The sequence below is a fragment of the Chlamydotis macqueenii genome, chromosome 10 (genome assembly GCF_036417535.1).
Source record: "Chlamydotis macqueenii isolate bChlMac1 chromosome 10, bChlMac1.mat, whole genome shotgun sequence".
NCBI classification, from domain to species: Eukaryota; Metazoa; Chordata; class Aves; order Otidiformes; family Otididae; genus Chlamydotis; species Chlamydotis macqueenii.
The window spans coordinates 4,664,037-4,689,481 of record NC_141565.1 but is presented as its reverse complement, the minus strand read 5'-3'; the positions used below and the strand labels follow the sequence as shown (position 1 = coordinate 4,689,481).

The 25,445-nt window shown below is 50.8% G+C and overlaps 1 protein-coding gene across 2 annotated transcripts in view; it reads left to right on the top strand.

Moving 5' to 3' along the window:
* The first annotated feature begins 1,417 nt into the window (after positions 1 to 1,417).
* BSN (bassoon presynaptic cytomatrix protein) overlaps positions 1,418 to 25,445 on the top strand; it is an 88,497-nt gene continuing 64,469 nt past the window's right edge. Inside the window, exons 1-2 of one of the 2 annotated variants that reach the window (XM_086755564.1) lie at positions 1,418 to 1,587; positions 22,009 to 22,408. In XM_086755564.1, coding sequence (XP_086611690.1) covers positions 1,418 to 1,587; positions 22,009 to 22,408 — 570 coding nt within the window. Of the gene's footprint in view, positions 1,588 to 22,008; positions 22,409 to 25,445 lie in introns of those variants that run through there. The other variant, XM_086755563.1, reaches the window with a different exon arrangement.

Here is a 25,445-nt window from a genome sequence, read left to right as displayed (position 1 = left end):
ATGTGCGGCTGTCCACAGTTGTGAACGCGGCTGGCTCCTGCCTGCTTTCCTCCCTGGTGCTGCTCAGGCTGGGGGGCTGAGCAGAGCTAATTCTGGAGAAGAGAGGCTCCTGCCTGGCCACTCACCTCTGCAAGCTAGGGACCCTGTGTGCCTAAAAACCAAACAACCAAAAAAAAAAACAAAACAAAAAAAAACCAAAAATAAACCACCAAGAACACGCCCCCCCCGGGCAGGCACGGGCGGGCTGAGCCCCTCGGGGCAGCAGTGGCACAGCCCTGCCGCGTGGCTCGTGGATGGAGGGAGGAGGCGCAGGGCGGCCCGTCCCCTGCGGGAGCACTGCTCTGCTATTAATGGCGCTGTTAATTATCACGTCCTCAGTAACTACGGGTGAGATCTGGGTGAGGTGTAATTGCGCCTCCTCGTGCCCTCCCTGGGGAAGCTGGGTGTTCCGTGGCTGAGCCCGGACATCAGGGAGAGCGTGTGAGCCCTTTGTGCGTGCCCTGTGACATCACAGAGGAGCAACGATGGTGATGGGGTGAGCACTGTGTGACCTTGGGGGGACTGGGTGGTTGCTGCCTGAGCAACCTTGGCTCAGCGGAGAGCCCGTGACCTCACAGGTGAGCTGCACGCTCATTGGCTGGCTGTCAGTGACCTCCATGGCCAACCACTGACCTCATGAGGTAGCAGGGTCCTCATTGGCCAGTAGTGTGTGACATCACAGGGCTGCCTGTGACCTTACAGGGAGCAGGACAACCAGTGGCTGCCAGGCTGTGACATCCCAAGGCAGTCCATGACCTCACAGGGGCATAGGACACTCATTGGCTGGCAGGCTGTGATGTCCAGGGGCAGCCCATGACTTCATAGGGGAGGAGGATGCTCATTGGTTGGTAGCATGTGACATCCAGCACCAGGCCGTGACCTCGGGGGCAGGTGGGTGCTCATTGGCTGTCAGGGTGTAACCTCATGCGAGAGTGAGCGCCCATTGGACATCAGGGTGTGACCTCACGGGAGAGGGGATGCTCATTGGCTGCCAAGGTCCGAGCTCGCGGGGCGCCGCCTGGCGGCCGCGCGCGCCTCCGCGCGCCGATTGGCCGGCGGGCGGAGCGGGGCGCTCCCGCGCGCCCGCCGTCTCCCCGCGCCGCCATTGGCTGCCCGGGCGCACGCCCGCGGGGGCGGGAGGCACGTGCCGGCGCGAGGGGAAGGAGGCGCGAGGGGGGGAGTGTGGCGGGCGGCGATTGGCCGGGCGGGCGCGCGTGCCCGCGGCGCGGGCGGGCGGGCGCGGGGCGGCGCATGCGCGGGGCGGCAGAGGTTGGCGGGCGGGGGGGGGGAGGGTCAGGCAAAGGCGGCGATGGCGGCGCGGGGCTGATGGCGGCGGAGGCGGCGCTGCGCTGAGGGAGCGGTCCCGCCCGGCCCCGCCATGGGCAACGAGGCCAGCATGGAGGGCGGCGGCGACGGGCAGATACCGCCCGCCGCCGCCGCCGCCGCCGCCGGAGCCCCGCCGCCGCCCGCCGCCGCCGCCGCCACCGCCAAGCCGCCTTCAGCACCGGGCGGCGGCGGACAGCTCCCAGGCAGCGCGGCCGGGCCCAGGTCAGCGGGGCGGCGGGGGGTGCGGGGGTGCTCTGCGGGCGGGGGCGGCGGGGCGCAGGCGGGAGGGGTAGGAGAGGGGCGCGGGGGGGGAAGCAGAGGTGGAGGGGGCTTAGGGAGGAGACGGGGGCACCCGACTCGAGGGGAGCAGCCCCCGGGGAGCCGGCAGCTCGGGGGCACCCGTGGGTGCTGGGGGAAGGCGAGGGCGCGGTTTGGGGCTGGGCGCGGGAGGGGGGACGCTGTGTCCTCCTGGAGGGAGTGGGGTTGGCGGGGTGCTGCCCCGTGAGAGCGGGGTGAGGAGGAGTTGGGGGGACGGGACACGATGGGGGGTTGGGGGGCCCAGGTCACGCGCAGGAGCAGTGAGATGGAGGGGTCCTGGGTGAGGATGGGGCGGCGAGCAGCACCCAGAGCTGGGGGCAGGATTTGGGGTGCAGCTCGGAGGACAGGGGGCTGCACCCACGAGGGCACCCAGGGGTTTGCAGGGCTGTGATAAACGGTGGGCAGCAAGCCGAAAGCCGGGGAGCGGGTTGGGGGGGTCCAGCCGGGGTGGGGGTGACACGGGTGGCAGCCAACGCAGCCACCCCAATGGGAGCCGGCACCAAATGGGGGAGATCGTTATGTAACGGGAAGGACGTGCGGCCCTGCCAGGAGCCATCGGTGCAAAACCTCGCGGGGAAGCGCGCCCGGCCGCTCTCCCTCCACGAGGATGGGAGGGAGACGCTTCGGGAGCAGGCGCGGGATTGGAGACAGTCCTTAAAAAAAGCAGCCTATCCTAAAATACCATCCTGTGGAAAAATCAACCTGAGGAGGAGAAAGTTGCGTGAGGGGATGCGGGGGACGTGGCGGGCAGTTTGCCTATGGCGCATGGCTGGGGTGGTGGCTGGCATTTTGGACTCTCCACCTCGTCCGTGCGGTGATGAGCTTGGCTCGCGTGGCCGGTCGCGTTGTTATTTCCAACGGGGAAAACACCAGTGGGAGGCTGCAATCACCGCTTGCAGCTGCACCTTCACATCCAGACGGGATTCAGGGATCCTCCGGGGTGGCTGAGCTGCAGGCAGCTTTTCTTCCTAAAATCTGTGGTAGCTTTTACACGGGGAGCGTGAAAAAATACCCCGGAGTGAAATCGTGCCTGTTTTCCTTTACATTTTTCCAGTTCTCCATGCGAAAGAGTCACCGACCCCTCTGCTTCAGATTCTACCAGCGAAAACTCGTTTGTAGGCTGCTCGTAACAATTTCCAATTAAACGCTTGCGTGGCTGCTTAGGCCGGCGTAACGAGATCGGCTGAGGGACCCATGCACATCTGCCGCCTCTGTCTGTTTTTGGCGCCGCCGTGGGGCTCCCCCATTGCCGCCTGGGTTTGCTGTTGGGTACCGGGCTGGGGGTCCCAGGGGCTGCGGGGGTCCGAGAGCACACGGGACCGGTGGGGTGGAGGAGCGCAGTCCTGCGGCGCTGGCCGTCCTCACTCCTCTCCTGCCAAAAACGCCGAGTTGATGTTGCTGGCCGTGCCCAAGCCCTCGCATGCGGAGCTGAGGCTCCTGCCCCTCCCGGGGAGCCGCCCTCCCTTGCCGTTAATTAAGGCAATTAAAGAGGTGGGTCGCGCGGGGCTCGGCAGGCTGGAGGTGAAGACTGCTGCGGAGCAGCGGTGGGATGGGGAAGATGCTGACCTGTGCCAGTGTTTAAAAACTTGAGCGTGGGAGGGGTGTGGGGAGCTGAGATTTGGGGATTTTCATTTGAGGTGATAAAGTGGAAATAAAGGAAAAAACAGGCCTGGAGAGGAAAGTTGTCTGTGTGAGATGCAGGAGCAGGCACATAAGGCAGGCCAGATGTTGTAAAAGGTTTGGCAAAGCGTGGCTCGTGCTGACCGAGCCGCGGGTGTGTGGTACAAAAAGTGCTGCTCCAGAATTGCCAAGAGACAAGGGAAAAGAAAGTGAATTTCCCTCAACACTGGGGCAGTTAATTTTTTTTCTCTGAATTAAGTCACCTAAGTCTCTGTGCAAGTCAACGTAAACTGTAGTAACGTCACTCTTCTGTGTGATTTTTGACAATTTGCTTTGTGTTACACAGGGAAATAGTCCGAATACCTTTACGTGGTGTGCTGGATTTCGGGGTCTTGTGTTTAAATTCATAACAATGGTTTTCTAGAAACTGCTCGTACGCTATTGAGAGACTTCAGAGAGCAGAAAGCATCTTGTAAGAAGTAGCATCTTCTCCCTGGGTTGCAACATCTCCCAGTATTCCTAAACGCCGCTTTTCCGCTGGCGTGCTCAGGGTGAGGCGCGGAGGTGCCGGAGGGTGAAGGGAGAATGCGCGCGGTGCTCGGCTGTGGGGCGGTCAGGCTCTGCCAGCCTCACCCTGCGGCTCTGAGAGAGGCAGACGCCGTACAGGAGCGCATTGGGCGAGGTATTTTCGGCGCGGATGGCAAGACCTGGCCCTTTTGTGAGGCGCTGCTGAAATCTCACCTCAGGGGTTGTGCCCAGCTCTGGTTGTCGGGCGAGGCGATGCTGAATCAGAGGGCACGGTGCTTTAGGTGACTGGTTCTCCTGATATCCTGAAGGGAGACTTTATTTTGCTGCTCCGGGTCGTGTTTGCCTGATTTCTGCCCGGTTGATTCAGGTTTTTGGTCTCTCTGCTGCTCGGCTGCGGAGCTCAAAAAGACTTTTTTGATGCCTGGCTGCATGCGCTAAGGCTGAACGATGGGAGAGGGGAAGAGGGTCGGTCTCCTGGGAAGCATTGAGGACCGGCCACAAACACCGGGGCTGTGGGTGGGAGCGGCGGTGCTTTTAGCCTTGCCGTTCCTCCAGAGGCATGGGTTGCAAACAGCTGGGCTGGCTGCTGGGCTTGGGGGCCGGGAGGAAGCTTTCTTCCACGGCACGACAGCAGAGACCGCGGGGATCTTTGCTGTCCGTGATAAATAAGCTGCGTTATTGAACCCCCCCAGAATTTTTCAAGAGTCGAGGTAGGCTTGCTGCCAGTTGAAGGTCTTGAAGCGACCAAGAAGGGAAGTTTCCAGTACTGAGTGGTTGCACTTGCTGGGTGTTGGCTTATTTTCTCGCATAAGTACCATAGCAATAGTAGGCAGTAAGTGTATCCATAAAAGCAATTCTTAAGAAAAATAATTTCTTTTCCCCATTTTCCCCATTTCCCCATTTCTTTTTAAATGGGCGCTTTTCACTAGCTTGCAGAAACGAGCAGTCGATGTCCGTTTTCATACGACTGTGCTAGAAACAAGACGGGGCTGTGTGATGGCAAACCAGGCTCTGGGCAGGGCTCACGCGTGTCGGGGGAGCCAGCTCCGTATTTGCTTCCGTGTGCTGCTGAGCCCTCAGCAGGACCCTGCAGACACGTTGCAAAATAAAACGTGGAAGGAGGAGTACGAAATGGCTTACTTGACTGATCAAGTCAAAATATTTGCCGTGTTAAATATCCCCCTGGGCTTCAGTTCATCTTTCTCTCCCGCGATGGGCAGGCGGCATCGGCCGCAGCGCCTTCCCTTCGGCGAGCGGTGCTTTACACACTTGGTAGCTCTGACAGCAGCCGTTAGGCCGCTGAGTTTCGGTGGCACAATTCTGGGTGCTTAATTCACTCCAGAACCTCTTCTGTGAAGGCGCTCATCAATATTCAGAATGTTTGGCATCAAATATTAATGCCTTTATTTCCAAAACAAACACACAGATTTGCAATCTGCTTCGCGGGTCGGGGTTTCTCACCGCCGCCGCCCGCCTGGGTGTTGTGCTGGAGGGATGCTGCTTTACCCTGGGTGCACCCACGCTGTCCGCTGCTGCTCGGAAAGGAGGTGGGAGGGCTCGTAAGGGTCCGTTTCCTTCTCTCGCTTGGCTTGTGCTGGTTGAACAGTTGGAGAGGTCTTTGGCAGCTGCGGCAGGGCCTCTTTCCGTGTCCCGAAATCCCGAGCACTGGTGGTCAGCCTCTTCTGCTGCTGTTGGGAGGTGCCGCAGCTCCGTTGGGAGCAGAGGGTCATGCTGAGCGGCGTGACAGGCTGGCTTCTGCTTCTCCCACGCGCCGGGATAAAGCTGTTTCTTTTCTCTGCTGTGCGAATCAAGCGCATGTTTTGATGCTTCCTATCGTATTTCCCATTCAGTGCACGCAGGTGTTCAGCGCTGTGGCGTGCTCCTGCGGCTCATACTGGTTTGGGGAATACCCAATGTGCATCTGGACACCTACCTGCCCAAAAAACCCAGCCTGCCTGCCGCAGACCCTGCCTCTCCCTCTGCGCTGCTTCCCTGGCGTGGCTGGCACAGCGGCTCGCCGTCGGCCGAGGGGGTTTTTCAGACATCCCGTAGTAGCGTCAGACCCGTTTCCTCGCGTACGAGCTGCGCCTTCAGAAGGACGCAACGGGCAGTTGGGGTGCAAACAGCATTTCCTAGAACCGGGCAGCTCGGTAGGGTGAAGCGGGCTCCACGGCGATGGTGTTCTGGTTTTTGACTGGATGTGGAAATAAGATTATCACATCGTCTGCGCTAATGAGCTCCTGGCTGCCGCTCGGGTTTTTTTTTCGGCTGGTGAGTGGCCGCAAGTGCTGCTGGCCATCCCGGTCCCACTCATTGTAAACCGTTATGAATATTGCACATATTTTCTTGAGATGGAGATAGTCGCTGTTGAGCCATCGCTGTGTTTTCAAATGTCTGCTTGAATGACAGATTTGTTATTTTTGCATCCATCCATGGGCACCACTGTTCTTGTGAACAGGTTTTTTTTTTTTGGCTTTTTTAGAGCCTGGAGGTGCTGAGCTTTGGCGTGACCCCAAAGCGCTGCTGTGCAGCCTGTCAGTCATCGCTGGGCAAGCCGTACTGCTTTTCATGTCGCTGACACCGGAAAGTTTTTCTTAAATACAGTGAGCTGGCTCCTCGCCGAGCACACCCGGCACCCCCGTGAGCTGTTTAGGAGCCTACAAGAGGGAGCAGCATTGTTGGCTCCTGTTAATGCTGGCCCGTGCTTTACAGCGAGAGCGGAAGCAGTGTTCCTGGGGAGCTCCTCACCAGTGCTCTGCTCGTATTTAGTTGACCTAACGATGCTGGTGATGGTATCTCGTGGACTCTTGGCCTCTTTGTAGCTTCGGGCGCTCTTGATACCGAAGGTAGACCCCAGCCTCGTTAACAGACTGGGGGCCATGGGTTGATGGGGAAGGAGATAGCAGCTCCCTGCCCATGCTGAGCTCCTCAGAGGAGCAGCAGGTCAAGAAAAGCCACATCTGAACAGGACTTTTGTTTCATTTTCTCTTCTTTTTTGAAGTGTCGTGGTTGGCTTGAGATGAGAGGTGAAGGTATGACACCCAGCCTGACTTCTGGCACTGGGTGGTAAAGAGCGTACGATGGCTAGTGAAGGCAGACCAAAATCTGGGGTTGAGAGGTCCGGCCTAGCCAAACAGCAATGAAAAGTATGTAAACAGCGTAAATAACCCTAGAAGCCGGCTACCAGAGGGTGCGGTGGGATATATGATCACACAAGGCTTAAAGAAAAGCTTCACCTCCTAGAATGTACCCTCAGCCCATAACGACCGTTTCTGCGATGCACGGCAGATTAGCTGTTCGCGGTGCCTTTATTCTCCGCGAAGCTGTGATTAAATAGTTTGGTGCATTTGCTTTTGTCAGCAATGATTTAGTTGTGTTTCTAGGTCATTGTCTATAGAATAGAAACGCGTGTATATTTAATGGAGTAAAGTCTGAGAAGAGTTACGGCAAAAAAAAAACAAAACCTCTCCTGCCCAGTCTGTTCCCAGACCTTTCTCCCATCCGTGTCGTAGAATCACAGAAGGCTTTGGGTGGGAAGGGATGTTCAAAGCCCATCCAGTCCAACCCCCCTGCAAGGAGCAGGGACATCTCCAACCAGATCAGGTTGCTCAGAACCTCGTCCAACCTGGCCTGGAATGTTTCCAGGGATGGGGCTTCCACCACCTCTCTGGGCAACCTGGGCCGGTGTCCTTAGTGTCTCCTGCAGCAGCAGTCCTCCTTGAAAACCCGTAGCTCACAGGTGGCCTCAGCAGCCTGCCCTTGTCCTCCTCTCGCTTCCTGATGGCAGGAAGAACCTTTACACCTTTACCTGAGATGAACGTCTCCACTCAGAGACCATTGGTGCTTGCTGGTGGTGGGCTCATATGTCCAAGAGCCAAGTGACTGCAGCAGGACGGGCAAAGGTAGGAGCACAGGGCTGGAGGAGACCTCTGGGCCGGAGTAGACACCATTAGACACCCCATTGTATGGTCCCACTAGCGAGGTAACGATGAAGATCTTAAATGAGAGGCTCTATGTTGCAGTAGTCCACATGTTTGAGATATGCAGGTGTGGTTTTACTTCCGTATCTCTTCCTGAGGTACAACGACACCTTCAAAGACTTGGATCCAGGCCACCGTGGCCCGCTGGTTTCGCAGCAGGGAGCGGTGGTGACAGGGACAGTCCCTCATTTCTGGTTCTGCAGCCAGACAACGAGGCACGTTGCATGGCCGGGTCAAAGCTGAACCTTTGGAGATAACGTGATGGTCCTACCCTTGTACACCGTGCTCCTCTCCTCCATGTTTGCGGCCAAGCGGCGGGGTGGTACAGGAGGTAAGGACTTCGGTGAGGATTGGTCTTTGGTGCTGGGCTGCGACTTCAGCCCGAGATATCCCGCAGCTTCTGAACCCTCACGCGAGGCGCAGGCTGCCGCATCCCACCTGCAGTCACCTGAACCTCTGCTGCCTGAGCGTGCATCTCCTGCCCTCCTCTCGGGCGCGTTCCCCTTTTTTTGGGTGCTCAAAAGGGAAAATGCATCCATGCTGCTTGAGAAACGTTGCTGAATTTGGAGGTTTTTGGAGCGGGTATGACTAACCGTTCTTCACTTGCCTCCAGGACCTGCTAGGGACCACAGTCTCTCAGATGTGACAAAACAGTTTCCCACGCTGAAGAGCTTTGAGATGAGGGTTTGACAGCTCCTCTGAAGGCCGTGGAAAAAAGATCACTGTGGACCAAAATGTTGCTCGGTGCGGATGTGACAGAATTCAGTGTTTCAGCCGGTGTGTTTGAGGTTGGCGTGTCCTCCTCCAGCCGGCCCAGGGCGCCAGAGGCACGGACGTCTGTGTAGGTGTTACAGGGTGGGGAGACTTTCAGAGGCCAGGTGTCAACAACCGAGAGCAGCCTTTGAACCTTTTTCTTTTTTTTTAACTTCCCTGCCAGTAGAATATTGCTTTTCAGCCTGCTTTGAGTCTTTCCTGGCACTGAGGGCTCACAAGCTTCTCCAGTTGCCGAGAGGGACGTGTGGCTGTTGCCAAGCTCAGAGCCTGGCTCCAGTGGACGTCCCTGTGCAGGACCGATGCTCTCCTGAGGGTTGTGGTGTCGTGTATGTGGAGATTTATTTAGGAATTTGGCTTTATTTATGGATTTTGAGCTCTGTTAGAAGATGGTTGGAGTACATGACTTCTGACGTGGTCTCAGGATGCTCCTCAGCGTACTCTAGTTGAACATGGGCATGAAGTCAATGTTGGACATGGCTTTTTCTGTTATTAAGTGGATTCAAGGGGGTCCTACCCCTCTCACCAGCCCCTGTGAGACCCAACTGGGTCCACACTGGGCTCCCCAGTATGAGAAAGAGTCTGTTGGTAGCTTGGGTCCTTCCTCCATCAGTCTAGACGTGAGGAGTATGAAGAGATTTTGCCATATTTAATGTCTGTGAAAGGATGAAATTGTGTGTGGGAATTGCTTTCGGAGATTGACATGTTGTAGCTGTTAACCACTTTTTTTTTTTTTAAAACAGAAAAAACAGACTGCAGCCTGGGGAAAACAGCATGAGGTTGTTTTTTTTTTTACCTTTCATCTCCTAAAGAAAACATTTCAGTTACAGATATGTGAAGTTATGAGTTATAAAGTAGGAATAGTTGAAATTTGGAAACCTATAATAAATTCTTAAGGGACTTGGTAATTTGCCTTCCTCTGGTGAAAAAAACAAATCAGCTGATAATACGAAGCTTATGAAAGGCTTGGGGAGAAGGCAGCGCTGAACTGGAGCTTTTTCCACGTTGACTCCAAACTGTACTTTTTTCCTTTGATGAAACATGAAATCACTTTTAATTTATTTTGTTCCAATCCTAGTTACATAAACTATTATTTGATTGTACAGCTGGACTGGAAAACTGTAGGAGGTCTCACATTTAGGATTTCGCTGCCTCTTTCTCATTAAGCCTACAGACTGATTTCTTTAAATGCACCTATTAATCTTCTTAGGGAGACAAATTGTTGTTTGGTTGGGTTTTTTCTTTCTTTCTTTATTTTTTTCCTTTAAACACTGAACTCCCAGTTAACTGCCGGAGTAAAGGCTGATGGTTTGAAGCCCGTCCAGGTACGTTTGGGCTGCGCTGGGCGACGCGATGCTAGCGATGCCCTGGCCAGGCTGGGTGTGATCGAGTGAGTTTGAGCACAACCTGAACCTTTCTCATCGTGCTTGGCAATAACTGCCAGTCTACAGGATGGAGTAATGCGGGTTTTTTCCATTTTACCTGTGCAGTATGCTTTTTCAGTGGCTTGCCCACTTCTGCTGTGTTATCGATTCCAAATGTGGGACTTGTGGTGCTCCGAGATTGGGACCCATTCATGTGGTCCGTGTAGGACCAGCGATAGGATGCGGCGAACCACGTGTTGCCCTTGAAGTGCGCAGATCTCTCCTGTATTTCCTCCAAAGCGCGTCGGCTTTGTTGTCTCCTGCCCACCGACGGTAAGCCACCGTATTCTGGGTTTCTTTTTACCCCTTCACAGCAAATTTTCTTGACAGACCAGGCAGGTTTTGGTAGCGATCCTTTGGACCGCTGCCCTTGCAGACCTTCTCCGCTCTCCTCTGATCCTCTGCTGGGAACATCTCTTAGGAGGGTGGGGAAACCGCTCTGCGGCTGCTCCTGAAACACATGCCTGGGCTGCGTCTCCTCTGATACAGACTTGCGAGATGTCTGCAGCAGATAGTGCCGGAGCACATCGTGTCGGGGCCAGGCGGCATCGGTAGCTTTCCGTAAATACTCCTGGCGCCGGCGTACGTGAGGAGGCGATGCTGGGTTCTGCTTGCATCGCTGTAAATCGGTCCGTGCTGCTCAGCATCTGTCTGGCTGTCCCTTGGTATTTATTTAGGGCAGCCCTGTAGTCCTAAAGAGTGGAAATTTCCAAGCTTTCTCCTTCTCCACCCTGTCTGCAAATTGTTGTGGATGTTCTCCTTGGTTATCCTGGAGCTGGGGAGCTCGCAAGGAAAGACGGGTTGTTTCCCTTTACTGGGTTAGGTTTTGACTGGTTACGCTGCAGTTATGATGGAACATCAGTTCTTGTTCGAGTGGAGAAGATGGTCCGTGTTACTAGGTTACATGTCACTGATTGCCTTAACTTGGCAAAAATAAGGTATCCAGAAATTATCACTCTGGGAGAAAAAATCCGAAGAATTATCTCTTTAGGTGTCCCTTTTGTACTTTATTTTATCTGCCTTTCTCCTCTTGAAGCGTCTCCTAGCTGCACTGCTTAATGGATTAGGAGATGATTCCTGATGGCTATGCAACTCGGTTTCATCCAACTTGTGTTCATAATGACCAACTTAATTTTCGTTTATTAAGTAAAAATACACAAGCACTCTGAATTAACAAATTATCACGTCTTTCTTTGCTTTTGACGTGTGCAGACAAAACCAACTAGCTGCTTTGGCTAGTAATGAAATGCCTCCTACTTACCGACAGATCTAAAATCCGATTCACTTATCAAGTAAACTTCTCAGCCTTAGATTTTCCCCGCTTCCGTTTCTGCCGAGTTAAGCCTTTCGATGGGAGCGTGAGGACAGATACATCAAGTGTGCGGATGCGTCAGTCTCTTCGGGGACAAATGTTCTGGTCTGAGGTACGTGCGGCGGGGAAATGCATGCAGGGACAAGGCGCCTGAAAGAATTGCAGACGTTGGAGAAGTGTTTTCCTTTGATCCTATAAAGAATTTGGCAAATTTCAGGGAAATTTCAGACTCTCCTGTTTCAAAAGTGCATTTAAACTGAACAGCTTGAAATGCTGAAGTTGATGGCGTGTCTGACAGTATTGGTAACGTATTCTTCTTCACATTTGCTTTATCTTTCCTGTTGTGAATAACAAGTTTTACACACAAAAATGCATTTAATTCCAAGCTTGGTTTGTTGTTCACATGGCAGCCCCAGGGCAGTGTCCCCCATAGGCACTTGCAGCCATGGTCTTGTCTCCAATCATAGACATTATTGGCCCATTTGTGGTGGTGTGGAGAACGTCAGGGATGGAGAAACTTCTGCAGCTGAGGAGTGTTTCTGACAAACACAGCTTGATGTGAAGTTTTCATCCAAGAGTGTCTAGCCATGTTGGACGTGAGTGTCTCCTCCTCACAGGAAAGTGCAGGCTCATCAGTTTTGCCGTGTACCCCTCTACGTGCGCAGTACTCGGAGCTCTTCGGGTTGAGTCCATCCCTGTTTCCTCAATCCCTGCCCAAATGATCTTCTCTTTATTACTCTTCCAAACCTTGGATGCCAGCTCTCCTGGTAACCTGAGGCAACAACAACAACAAAATTAAGGAGCTAAATGGCCTGGGGAGGAGTTAGAGGGACAATTATGAGATGGCTAAAATGCTGTTGAGGTGCAAAGACACAATTGCAGGATGGATAAAAATGCTACAATTTTTCCCAGACGCAAAAAAAAAAATAATATAATATATATATACGGTTTCATGTTTCATTTGCCTAGGCTCAGACAAATAGGGCTGCAAAGTCAGGATTTTTCTCTTGCTGCTTGCTGCAGTCACCAGGAGCTGTGTGTCGTTCCGCAGTATGGTAGCCTGATTTCCTCTCTTGGAAATTGCTGTTTTAACTGGGTTTTTCTTTCCTTTTTCTAAAAATACAAGCCGGGTTCTTTCTGGTATGTCATTACCGCCTCTTTTTTAACAGCACTTCTCTTTCTGATGGATCTTCCTATTTTTTATGCCTGGAATGAGTGTTGTTCCTTGTTCCGGGCTGAGTTTGCTTGACTCAAGCTGTCACGGAGATGGATAATGATACTTTTTTTTTTTTTTTGCATCAGCTCTTTATTTTGGAGCATGGGTGGAACTCGTCCAAAAAAAAATGGCCATGCAGTCTCCCCAGCTTCTTAATGGTCTAAGGCAAACTTCTTGCTGCTGAGGGTTTTGTAGAAAACATAGGGTGTGGACAGGACCGTGAATGCTGTCCTGGTGGAGCCAGACCCCTGGGATTTACCCCTTTTTACCCACCAGCAGCAAACTACTCTCATATCGGAGAGACCTCTCATGTCAGAGTGATTCTCACGTCAAGGAGACCTCTCACGTCATTGTGTTGATCCACAACGGGCCAACAGCTGCAGAAATCCCTCCAGCTCCTGGACTGAATCAAGCCTAAAACTCAAAGGGAGCCTTGCAAAACCAGACCTTTGTGCCACTCTCCGGGAGGGGAAAAAGCCAGGAGCAAGTCAAGGGATTGGGCTGCCTCTGCTCTTCTCTTTGAATTGCTTTCCAGTGTGCATTTTTCCCAGAATAACCTAATTGTCTATATTTTTGTGGATCGTGCTATATTTGTTGATGAGCATTACATTGACATTTTCTGAGAACTGTCCAAAATGGCTTCAAGAACTCTTTGCAGAGCAGCAGCGTCTCATTTAGAGCCCATCGCTACCCGTGGCTAGCGTTGTCTTCTCTTCTGTGCATTGCTCCGCATTTCTCGACCTTGGATTTCGCCTGCTGCCGTGTTCTGAGACATCCATTTCAGGAGAGCTTTCTAAAGCTCTCTGCATTCAGTTTTAGCTTTGAATGCTCTGAATAAATTTGTGTGGCTCAGCAAACTCATCCCTTCATTATTCCTCTCTTTCCCAAGCTATTTATGAATATATCCCATTTATCCCATGGCAGGGTCCTGCAGCTCTGCTTGTGGAAACCTAACCACCTACCTCTATCCTTGGCATCTTAAATCGCAATCAGTTATTAACCCACAAGAAGGCTTTCTGTTATTTCTCCATCTTTTACTTCTTATTTTCTTTTTTTCTAGATTTTTCTCCTAACATTTTTCCTACTGAGACGATTTTTCAGACTAATCCTGTCTATGAAACGGTTGTGGTGTGGGAACCTTCATAAATTTCTCCTTAGCAAACAGCATGGCAAAGGTTGGATTTACCTTTTCGTTTTAGTCTTGCATTCATTAAATATTTCCGTTGTGTTTCAGTCTTCTTTCAGTCTTCCAGATTCTTTGGCAGATTTTGTATTTCTAAAGCTGTAGAAGCTTTTTTTTGACATAATTTACGAGTTGTTCCTGAAGAGATTTTTTTTTGTATGCTTTATTAGGTTTTTGAATTTAGCTTGGCAAAATTTTGGTTTGTTTTTTTTTTCCTCATCTAGATACAATTTTTTACTTTTTGAAGGATTCCTTTTTACTCCTGTAGCTTTATTTGCTCCACTGTTTAATTGCCTGAGGCCCCAATATGCTCACAGGTGCCATGGAAACTTCGCTTTCTTACCCTTCCACCTACTACTTTTACTTTCTTTTTAGCAAACTTTCTCACTTTTTTTCCCTCATGTAAACCTAAATACCGTAGTGGTCCTGCATATTTGTGTGTTTTTTCCAGCGCTGCAAACAGATTGAAGCCGAGTCCATTACGGTCGCCGTTACTGAAAGTTTCCATCATCATTTTTGGCATCTCCAGGCAGTGCGTGTCGCAGGACTGAGTCCAGAGCACGTAGCTTTATTCCACATTGCTTTAGGGAATAGTTAACAACTGAAACAAAAAAAAAAAATTGTGTGGCTGCCAATTAAAATCAGAGAGGCTCTCGAGGGGAGGTGGTTTATAATCATAGATTTCCAGGATAAGCTTTCATGGGCCGCGTGCCGTAAAAATTCCTTAGCTTCATGCCGTGGTTTATCTTTTGGCTTTGCTGGCATTTCATAAACACAGCACAGTAATTCATGCCCTTGGCTCTACTGGGACTGAGGTCTTTAGTTCAACGTGGCTGAGGCAATCAGCTCTTTAATTGCTAGAGCTTGGTTAGAAGATGTGAGCGGAGGGAGGCAGAGGGGAGCGGTGCTCCTTGGCTGGGGTACTCTTCCCGTCATACTTCTTCTTTGTGATGTGCACAGTATTTTCAAGATTGTCACGACCCTTTATAAATTATATTCTTTTTAACACGTGTAAATTACTTGCTCACAGCAATCGGTTGGACCTGGGAAGGATACGGAGGCCGAACATGGAATAGCTAGGTAGAAATCTGATTCAAGAGACGGTGCCAGCCCGCACCTCACTGTGACTTCTGGGGACATTTATCCCCGTTTCAGCCGCCGTTTCGCTACGTGCTCCCTGGTGTTGGTCGCAGAGCCGTATCTCTGTGGCAGGGCTCTTCATCATTTCTTGCAGACCTTCCAAGTCCTTCAATAAAGAGGAGAGGAGCTCTGCAGGCAGCAGCCCACTTTACCGTCCAGCCTGCAGCATCCCCTCAGACTGGATATAAGGAAAAAAATTTTTTACACTGAGGGCGGTGGAACACTAGCCCAGGTTGCCCAGAAAGGTGGTCGATGCCCATCCCTGGAAACATTCCAGGCCAGGTTGGCTGGGGCTCAGAGCAACCTGATCTGGTTGGAGATGTCCCTGCTCCTTGCTGGGGGGCTGGACTGGATGGGCTTTACAGGTCCCTTCCCACCCAAACCATTCTGTGATTCTATGATCCCCCGAGCATGGCCACCCCCAGCGCTCACCTGAATTAACGTGGAGTTTGGTGTGCTCAGCGCAGGGAACTTGATGAGTCCTGCAGTCGGGCAGACGTGCTGAGCATCCCCCACTTTGGCAGTACCCCTGGGCCAGTGGCTGGGGTGCTGGCTGCCTCCTCTCCTTCCAGCTCTCCTCAAGGGCTCCAGGGCTGGCCTTCCCCTGCACCAATGGGCCAAAGCTGACCTACCGACCGCACTCAGACACTGGAAGAGCTACCAGTCCTCCTCGCCTTGTATCTTCCAGGTACTTCCTAAGCACCCAGACAGATGCGGATGCTGGATCAGAAATCCAGTGGACCTCTCTGATTGCTCTGCGTTCACCCCAGGGGCCGTGTGTCTCCAGGCGTGGTGGAGCCAGGGCTCCCGCTTTGCATCTGCGCCCTCCTGGCCTTCAGCAGCTGGGTGTGCCGCTCCTCTCGTGCCGTGCGGCCGATTGCATCACAATCGAGAAGTGGCTGTGGCTCTGTCTCTGGAAGATTTACATGTAGTTTTCTGCTATCGCAGAGGAAACAGATTTTCCCTGATGCCGAGGCAGAATGGATATCGAACACCCCACTTATCCCCAAGAGATTTTAATGCTTTGAAGTTCCAGATCGTAAATGTTCTCACCAACAGTTATATCACTTGAAAGGAGACCTGTTCAAATCTTTCAACCTGCAGCGTGCCTGCTCCTGTAAAGCTATCTCAGCCGAAATCCCTTTGATATATATTGGACTGAGATCGTTACCTGCAGGCTCTTCCGTTACGCCAGTTGCCGGTGGCTCTGAGGGGCTTGGCTGAGATCCTGGCTTAGATCAGTCATAAACCCCTCTTTCGTACGTGGGGTTTAGCTAATAAGGTGGTAGATGCTTCACAACAACCGTGCTTCATGCAGCAGCGTGAGCGACACCGATGCGTTAGCCTGTTGCTGATTCTGGGTTGATCTAGATGTGATGCTAGTAAGATGGAGAGTAACTGGTTTGTGGAGGGCTGAGGCTTTCCCTAATCTTGACTTTGCAGTGTACTTTGCAGGTTTTGTCAAAGCAGAGTCTGACACGGCATTCCCCGTGTTGGATGTGGCCCTTCTTGAGCTACGAAGCTGCCACCGATAAGACTCCCGAGCTCGGCGGATGTTTTAGCATCGCCAGTGTGGGATTTTCCAGAGGCCCTTCACATCAGACACTTCTTTTTCTGTTTATTTATTAAAAGTGTCCTATTTTCTAGTCTGACTGGCTGATAGGCAGTATGTACCAGCTAATATTTGATCTTATCTCATGCCGCTTCTATGCTGACCCGTAAGCGTTAGGAATTACGTTTTTTGGAGTCAAACCCAGTGCCGTTTTGACCTGGAGTGCAACTCCCATTTTGCTCAGCTGCCTCTTTTTTTTTCTAAATAGGTTATATGCAGTGATTCTTAAAATCAGTCATGTGGATGTTCACATCAGGTTTCAGTCAAACCAACTAGGTCAAATCTCTGCTCGTAGCTGAGCGGCTCTAATTCTTTTTCGTTAGCCCAGCCTCCCTCTTTTGGGTGTGAATGTCTGCGCATCTTCTCTCTTTTCATGCTTTATCTTGATTTGTTTGCCTCGCGTACCCTTGGTTTTACCCAGGGAAGCAGTCATTTGCTTTCTCTCTTTTTCTACTGAGAGGAAAGCCTTGCTTGTCCCCATTTTGCTTATTTTTGATATGCATGTGAAGCTAGGAGCTGCCTTCCATGGACACATCCAGCTCTTCTTCCGAAAGCCTGAGCAGCACGTGCCCTTCGTAAACTGATGGCGATGGTGCCATTTGTTTTCATGTTCTTTTTATATACGATAATGTAATAATTAGATCAGTTGCCCAGCGAGCAGGGGACCCGTTTAAATATCCACCAGGCAGAGAAAGGGATACAATCCACGGTTCGCAGCTGTGTAAAAGGGCTGCAGCTCCTTAAGGATTTACTTGGACCAAAAATGTCAAGCTCCCTGTGGATGCAGGCGCTGCCAAGATTTGGTGGCAGCTGAGCAGACGGATGTGGTCAGAGTGTCCAAAGGGGGAATGTGAAATTAGGAGAAAACCAGTAAATTAGGAGAAAACCAATGCATATGTCTTGAACTTTTCCACAAAACGCGCCTGAGCAAGACCAAGTTACCAGCCATGCGTGTAGATTTTCTGTAATAACGTTATTATTTGATTTTGTAACAAAGATGTTAACAGTGTTGGCATTTACCTTGCGATGATTATTGCTCCCCAGTTAGCATCTTGTATGGAAAAGGACCCGTTGACACGGGATCTTGGGATGCTGGCTCCAAGCTTGGGTCTTTTCTGTAAAATTTAGTGGCACTGATGAACTTACTTGAGTTAAATTAGAGGAATTCCCTTCTACAGGCCCCGACTTGACGTAGGAATTCCCAGGTAAGAAGGCTGGGAATTTACTGGAATGGGATTGTAAACCAATACCGTATCACTGTATTCCTTTCACCTTTCCTAAAGCTGCTGACGTCTTTTCACTGGCACGGCCACGCCATGAACAGTTAGATTTAGGACAAATCATCTTTTTCTGAAATTGAACATTAACCAGTGAACAGTCTAATGTTTCTTTCGGCTGTAAATAGGATTTTGTTTTTAAAGCCTTCCCAATTCTTGTTATTTCCGTGAAAACCTGACATTTTTACCGAGAGGGGGAAAAAATCAAACATAAAAAAATCCGAGGTGTTCATGACATCTTACATGCTGAGCTTGATTTTGCAAAGGATCGCTTTGACCCTTGGTTGTCATTATGCTGTTCGTGCTTCTGATCTGCGCAGTCGGCTGTTCCCTCCTAGTCCTTCTCCATCTCCTCCCAGCCTGCCAGGACGTTTGCACCAGCCCTAAATAGAAAGGCTCATTCTGGGGTGGAACAAGGGAAGTTCTGCGCCTTTTTAACCGGGAGAAGAAGCAGACCCAGGTACAGATTAAGCCATCAGGGTGATTTTCAGCTCTGGGCTACATGGCAAGCAGCCTTGCAGATTGCCCTTCTCCCTTGCATGGAGCTAGGGGTTCACTTTTGTGGATTTTTTGCAATGCCTCATGTCAGGAGACGGGCAGATGCTTCTCTCACCACGTTGGGAAGGTAAGAGAGGTGGCGGGGATGTGCCACACAGCTGGGAGCGGAACCCAGGCTTCTGACGCTGCGGACCTGCAACGATCCCCCGTGTGCTTCTTGATGGTGAGGTGCTGGGCTCCTCGCTGCAGAGAGCACAGGCTGGTGCTGGGTGCTGCTTTGGGTGGCGCCATGCCCTGCGTTCGCAGGACTGTCAGGGTCCCGACAAACTGGGAAGAGGTTGGGCAAGAGGCTGGTGCTGGGCATGGCTTGGGCTGCCCCAGGGCAAGGGGCTGGCTGTGCCTTCGTTTGTCACCGCGTCAGCTGTATGCTGGAAAATGGAGGGAGTTTTAGGAAGCAAGAAGAAAGCTGCTGTTTTTCAATTTAAAAGTGAAAAAAAAAAAAAGGAAGAAAATGACAAAATGACATCTTCCAGCTGTCCAACCTGACGGTGATTGTGGGCAGATTAATAGAGCTGCCTGCCTGACCTTCTCTTGATAAAGAATATAATAAATGGAAACCTCAATGGTGTAATTGCTAATAAGCTTAGTCAAACGCACTTGATATTCTTTACTTGGACGGAATTATAACTCTGTTGGTATCTGTGGGAGCGCTGCTAAATTTGGACCCTGCGGAGATGTTTGCCTGAGCACCACCCAATACTTCTAATTCAAGAATTAAGGCGGTGCAAAATCAATCCAGCCCCCATCAAACGGGTGAAATCCTGCCTTCTGAAGACATCTCAATTTAATTGTTAACGAACGATCTGGTGGCACTGGGGGAGTTCCTTTGGAACTGCTTAGCAGCCTGATGCTAGTTAGTGTTCTTGTCAGCACTGAAGAGGGATAAAAAGGGGATGAACGGCAGCTTGGACTCATGTGATGACCGCAGAAGAGTTCGTAGATGGGAACAAGGCACACAAACATTGGAGCGTCCCAGTAAAAGACGCAAGGAGCGTGGGCCTGCATCTGACTCCATATGACTAGTCTCATGTTCTTTCCTGGGGCATTTCTTCTGGATTTAGTTACTGTTTTTGACAGACCAGATGATTCCTTCTGGTCTGAAAATGTCACGGGCGCATTCGACTGGTGCAGGTGAGAGACAGCCCAGCCCGTGTCACAGGATGGCTGAGGCAACTTGGACAATTAAAAAATAAATAAATGCAGTGATGGTAGAAGTGCACAACGTGAAACTGCTGCTGGGAGCGGGATGGAGATGGTGCACGGCCTTTCTTTGCAGCTGATGAGGTCACGGGAGCCGGGAGAGCATCTCCAGAGCAGCACCATTCTTCCAGGCAGTGGGTGCCCAACTGCCCCCTCCCTCATTGCCAGGAGTGATGCTGAAGGCAAAATAACAGCACCTTTGGTATTTTTTCTCATGGGTTTTTGCTTTTTCAAGAGAGCCACAGACTCTGTTTTGGGTAGAAAACACAGGGAATTTGTGTGTGCCTTGTGGGACGGTTCCTCTCGACAGAACGCAGCTCCGGGGGTATGGCGCTCCTCACGTTGATTTGCTGAAAAAAATTCACTAAGCCAAAAGTTCTTTATTTAAATACTTATTTAAAAAAAGGTACTTGAAGTAAATAAGCCAGACTGGTAGTACTACTACTACCAGCTGCAGAAACGGGTGGGAACTACTAATATACTGCCAGACACTTCCACTGTGGGTAGCTGCTCTAAGTTTTTCCCATTTTTCCCTGAGCTGGGAAGTGAAACCATGGTTAGTGGTATTTCTGTGGTCACAGCTGGTTTGGCGTCAGAATTCCTACTTCGGGGCAAATATTTTTTTTTATATCAAGTCGAGAAAAAAAAGTGAATTTTGAAATTTGCAATGGAATTACCATTCATTTGTTCCGAACAACAGTTTCTTGACCGCATATACATTAATCTTTTCAAATAATGTTATTTCAGTGTTGTTTAATACACCATTAGGATAGTTTGCCTTCTAATACATAAATGCTATTTTTATGATAATTAAATTTAAGGAGAAAAAAACACATTTTGCTTTCTGGCAGTACTTTCTCCCAGTGTCTGGGACCGAGCTCTCCCATCTCCATCAGCTACGGATGCCACACGTTTTGTGGGACAGCAGCCCTCCAGCCCTCGGGGTCAGGAGGCAATTCCCAGTTCTGCACTGACAGGTGTCATACTGGTGATGGAGGAGCAGCGTGTGCAGACGGCGCTTGCTGCAGGGCAGGGTTTGCTCTTTAGCCTGGAGCAGATCCCTTCCTGCCTTATTGCTTCGCTTTGTTATCATCGTGTGATTCCTCCTTCAGAGAGGTGGGTTTCAACCTGCAGCTGAAAAGTATTCCCAAAGTGCTATTTTAATATTTATTTTCATCCGGCTTCCTATTACTGTGGCAACATGCACTTTGAATTTCATTAGTTTTATGCATTTAAGTTCCCTTTTTAAACCTTTATAAGGTCAGACCCTGCTTGGGTAAATCGGCCATTTATTAAATTTGAGATTCCGCGTAATATTTTTCCTTAAACAGCTGTAGATCACAGGCAGTAAAGGCATTAGGGCCTTTTTGAGAAATTTTTGATGAGCACATGCACCGGAAAATTCTCTTCCCTAAACCCCCTGTAATTACATAAACATCTTCCGTTCCATCTTCTGCGCTCGCGGTCTGTCGGCAGCATGTTCCCAGGTACCTGTGCTGAAATGGCGCAGGAGGTGGGGCGAGTGGGATCTTGTGCCGTGCTCTCCAACATGAGAACTCAAAGCTTTTGCACCTGAAGCCACTCCGGAGCTCCCTGGGGCTGCTGGACCCTCTCCTCCAGCCCTGGGCTGGCAGGGAGCTGGCGCTGCGGAGCTAGGCGAGGACTGCGGTGACCGGCAGTAGGTGTGACGCCGAGGTAGCTGGGGTTTCACAGGAGGGTTTCAGGGTCCTGACCCAGTGCATCTCCAATACTTTTCTGCCCAGCCAAGACTCCCATCGCCTAGAAGAGGGAGCAGCCAGCCCACACAAGCTCCTGTTCCCCGTGCTTCTCACTTTGGTGATGACTCCTAAAGCAGAGCTGATGCCTTCTCTCTTAATTTCCCACTGCTGTGGCCCCGGGGAAACGAGCCCTTGGTTGCTTTCACCTGTGGCTTACACTGGGAACAGCTTGTGGTGAGAAAGTATAAGTAGCTCTGCTGCCACAGAGCTTCTGCTTTGATGCATGGGGCTCCTTACATTCTTTTTGTTTCACAGCAGCTTGTAAATGTAGGTTGCGAGAAGACGGTTTAGTGCACTTTGGCCATTGCCGCGCAATCTGCAAACCAGAGTTGCTGCTGCCTCTTTGAGCAGCAGTTTGTGCTGGAGAAGGGCTAACGGGGAGCCCCTGGCTGGCAGGAGGCTGAGCTGCCCCACACTTCTCATTCAGGTTTTACGTGCAAGTTTCTGACTAAAGTTCAACTTGGAATACGCTGAATAATTCAATTACATCTCCGCTGCTGGGTTATGTAAGAGAAAGCTGATGTTGCGCCTCGTTTCATAAGGTAAAGCGTAACCTTCTGCTGATCGGAACAACTTCTCCAGTTTGCAGTGTGGTTTTGCAGCATCTCCATGGCTGAGCTGGAGCTTTGGGGTTGGAGAGGGTGCTTTAGGTGTTTTCTGCATTGACTGGCATCGTTTGGATGTACTAAACCTGCCTTATTCTGTGTGTTTTTTATGGTATTTCAGCACGCCAAGGAGGCCGGAGCAGCTGGATCGGGCCACAGGCCAGCAGTCAGCATCCCCCTCCCTCGCACAGACTGCGCCCAGCTCCCAGAGCCCCCGGGAGATGAGGGCCCAGGGCCAGCCTGGGCCGCCTGCGGAGGGACCACGGAGGACACTGCAGGTGGACGCCAGGAGCCAGGGCTCGGGGAGGTCTCCCTCGGCGTCGCCAGAGCGGGGCAGCACCCCTACCTCTCCCTACTCGCTCCCACAGATCGCCCCCCTCCCCAGCAGCACGCTCTGCCCCATATGCAAGACGACGGAGCTCACCTCTTCCCCCAGCCAGCCGAACTTCAACGCCTGCACTCAGTGTCACAGCAAAGTCTGCAACCAGTGTGGTTTCAACCCCAACCCGCACCTCACCCAGGTAACGCTGCCTCCTCTTCCTTGGGCAGCCTTCCCGGCTGGTTCGGGTGGGCACCACCAAGGTTTGTAGGTTTTCTCCAAGCACAGAAGTTGCACCTTTGCTTTCGGCAGCTGCAAATCATTGCCTGAGAGCAAGGGCTCTTCTAGTTAATCGGGGTAATCACGATAATATGAGCTGTAATGAGATGGGGGGGTAAATTAGAGAAAGGGAAGTGGTAGACCACCAGAGAGGTTCAGTTTCTGTTGCTGGGACCACAGAATGCTTGGCTGAGGTGAGGTCCATGTACACAAACCTGCCTGAAGTGAAGGACTCAACAGAGGGTGAGGAGCCGAGGGCTTGTTGGCCATCCCGAGGTATTGGTCGTCTTAGACCCTGACTCATCCCAGGTGATGATGTTCTGGCAGCGGATGAGTTTCAGACAGCTTCAGGCTTGGTGGCAGGAGAGAAGTGCAAAGTCGTGCGTGAGATGATGCCTTGCTGGGGGTGCGTTTTGCACCGTGTGGGATGTGTGAAATGGATGCAGAGGTAGATCTGGCAGTGAGGGGGTTGCTGGGGCGTGGGGCTCTCTTGATGCCGATCCATCAGGTCAGAGACCCCCGCGCAGGGTGGAAAGGGACGTGGATGCTTTTTGCAGCTGTTAAGAGCCAAACCATGGGGATTCTTGCTCTCAGGCTCAAAAAACAAAGCTTTAAGCCAGGCTTTGGAAAGCCACTGTGCCACTCCAGTGTGTGAGAAAACAGGATTCGGGCATGGAAGTGCCCTGGGCACCCACATTTTATTGCCGGTAGCTGTTTGCGGTGAGCAGGCGATGCTTGCTCCTGCCTCCAGACATAGCGATTTCTAAACACTGTTGTTTGAGAGACTCCTGCCTTTCAGTCCCTTTTCCTGGGCTCCTGTGAGGAAATGCCCTGGGTCACACTTCTGTTTCACTCCCAAATTGATTTGTTAAACATTTATTCTGTTGTCCAAGCATTGAATTGAAAGTTGACCAACTACTCTGAATAGTAGCGGCTAAACGGTAAATAAACAAACAGAAATGCACCAGTCGCTCAGTTTCTAGTCAGCCTGGGCCTGTTTCCTCTGCCTTGCCCCCGGAGCCTTCCTGCGCTGGCCCCTACCCTGAGTCTTTCGTGCAGATACCTGCGTGAAAATGGGCGTGCATGCAGAGTTTCTGCTGAGCATCTCTGAGCCCTCTGAAATGTGTTTGACTAGGGAGCATTTTTAAACATTAAATTAAAAAAAAATTGGACCTGGGATGAAGAAAGATGTGAGGTTTGGTTTTTTTTGTTTTTTTGTTTGTTTGTTTCTTTCTTTATTCTGAGTTTAATATGCATTTCAACAGCAGACAACCTTATGACTTGTAAGTAGGTTGCTGAGGGAGCTGAGGTTTGTTCAAGATTGCTGTTTGCAGCTTCTGTTGGCAGCCTGTGTGATGGGCTGGCCAGGGGAGCGATGCCGTTACTGCCCTGTCGAAGTCTGACTCGCTTTCCTCAGCGTCATCACTTGTGTGGGTTGAGGTGGGTTGGAAAGGACCCCAGGAGTTCACCCAGTCCTGCCTCCGCCCAGAGTGGAGATCGGGCGAGGGAGCTCCAGGCTTTATCCCATCGGGTCTCAAACTCCTGAGGATGGACCTGCTGGTCCCACCTGCCCCGCTGCTGGACCGTCCTCACAGGGCAAACTGTCCTTCCAGTCCGGTCCCTCAAACCCAGCAGGCGCGGCAGAGTGGCCGCACGGTACTGCTAGTGAGGTTGATTTGTGTGTATATATAAATAAAATAGGTTTTTAATATATCTTTATATATATATATATATAAAAAATTAAAATAACAGCAGATGCTCACAGCGTGCGAGGTGGAGTCCACCCTGCCACTTACAAGCAGATTTTTCAGAGGAGAGTTAACCATACTCCCTAGCAAAACACCTTAGCTTGATAATTAGGTGATACCTTCTGCTCAGAAACATATATATCCCTTTGAAAAATTATTATTCTTTGTCTTATCTTTTATTTTATTCCTTTTCATGTGGCTTGATGGTAATTTTATCTCAAAGGCAAGTAATGGATTTGTATCATGACGAAGCAGTTGGACTCTATGGCATCTTGAGCTGATCACTTGCTGAGAAAAAAAAATGTCTCTTTGGTGTTTTGGTTTTTTTTATTTGCTGTCTTTTTATTCCTTTGAGCACCAGCTTATTCTTGTTTCACAACACTGGGCAAACAGAAGTTCCTGTCTGCTGTCAGTGTCACTCAGTATTTTACATGTCGGTAATCGTATTCTTCCCTCTGCTCGTCTCCATACTCCGCAGTAACTGCTGTCGCTGTCTTCCATTCGGTCGCGTGCCGGCGTGCCGCTTTTCCCGTTCATTCACGTATTGCTGAAGGTCAGCCCTCTAGCCATAGTCAGTTATTTTAAGCGAGGGGAAATGTGAAGCAGGGAGCTATGATGGTGTCATTAAAGACAAGAAGTTATGAAATAGCACGGTAAAATTTAACAGTTTACTTACACTGCTGTGTAGGAAATAAGCTTTTGAGTGGAGATGTGTTATTTTAAATGTAATATTGCAGCCCTGACGTTCTAGTAGGATTTTAAATTTCTCCTTAAAACTTTTTTCTCGTTTTCCTGTGTTGTCTTTGAAGGCTTTTTTTGGACAGCTTGTTCTGCAGGACTGTACCGACAAGGCTGTCATCTCCTCCGGGGGAGAACAGCTCAATTTCAGGCCAGTACAATGGGTTTAGAAAATCCTCTTTTTATACATCTTTCACTTTGTAATGCCGCTCCTGTGGCTTCCACCCGGCTGATCCTGCAGCATGTTCATCTGATTGGATTTGCTCTGTTTGGCATCGTAAGGAGTCACCTGCAGGCATCCTTTCTGCTCCTCTGGGGTTTTGAAGTGCTGCTGCACATCGCTAATTTGAGAAATTAATTTCTTCTTCAGCGTTCTCTTAAAATTTTAGGGATTTCTTTTAATTCATTTCTTCCCCATCCTAAGTGCTAAACCAAAAAAATTCAGAACTCTGTTTTGGTTTTAATCAAGAGCAG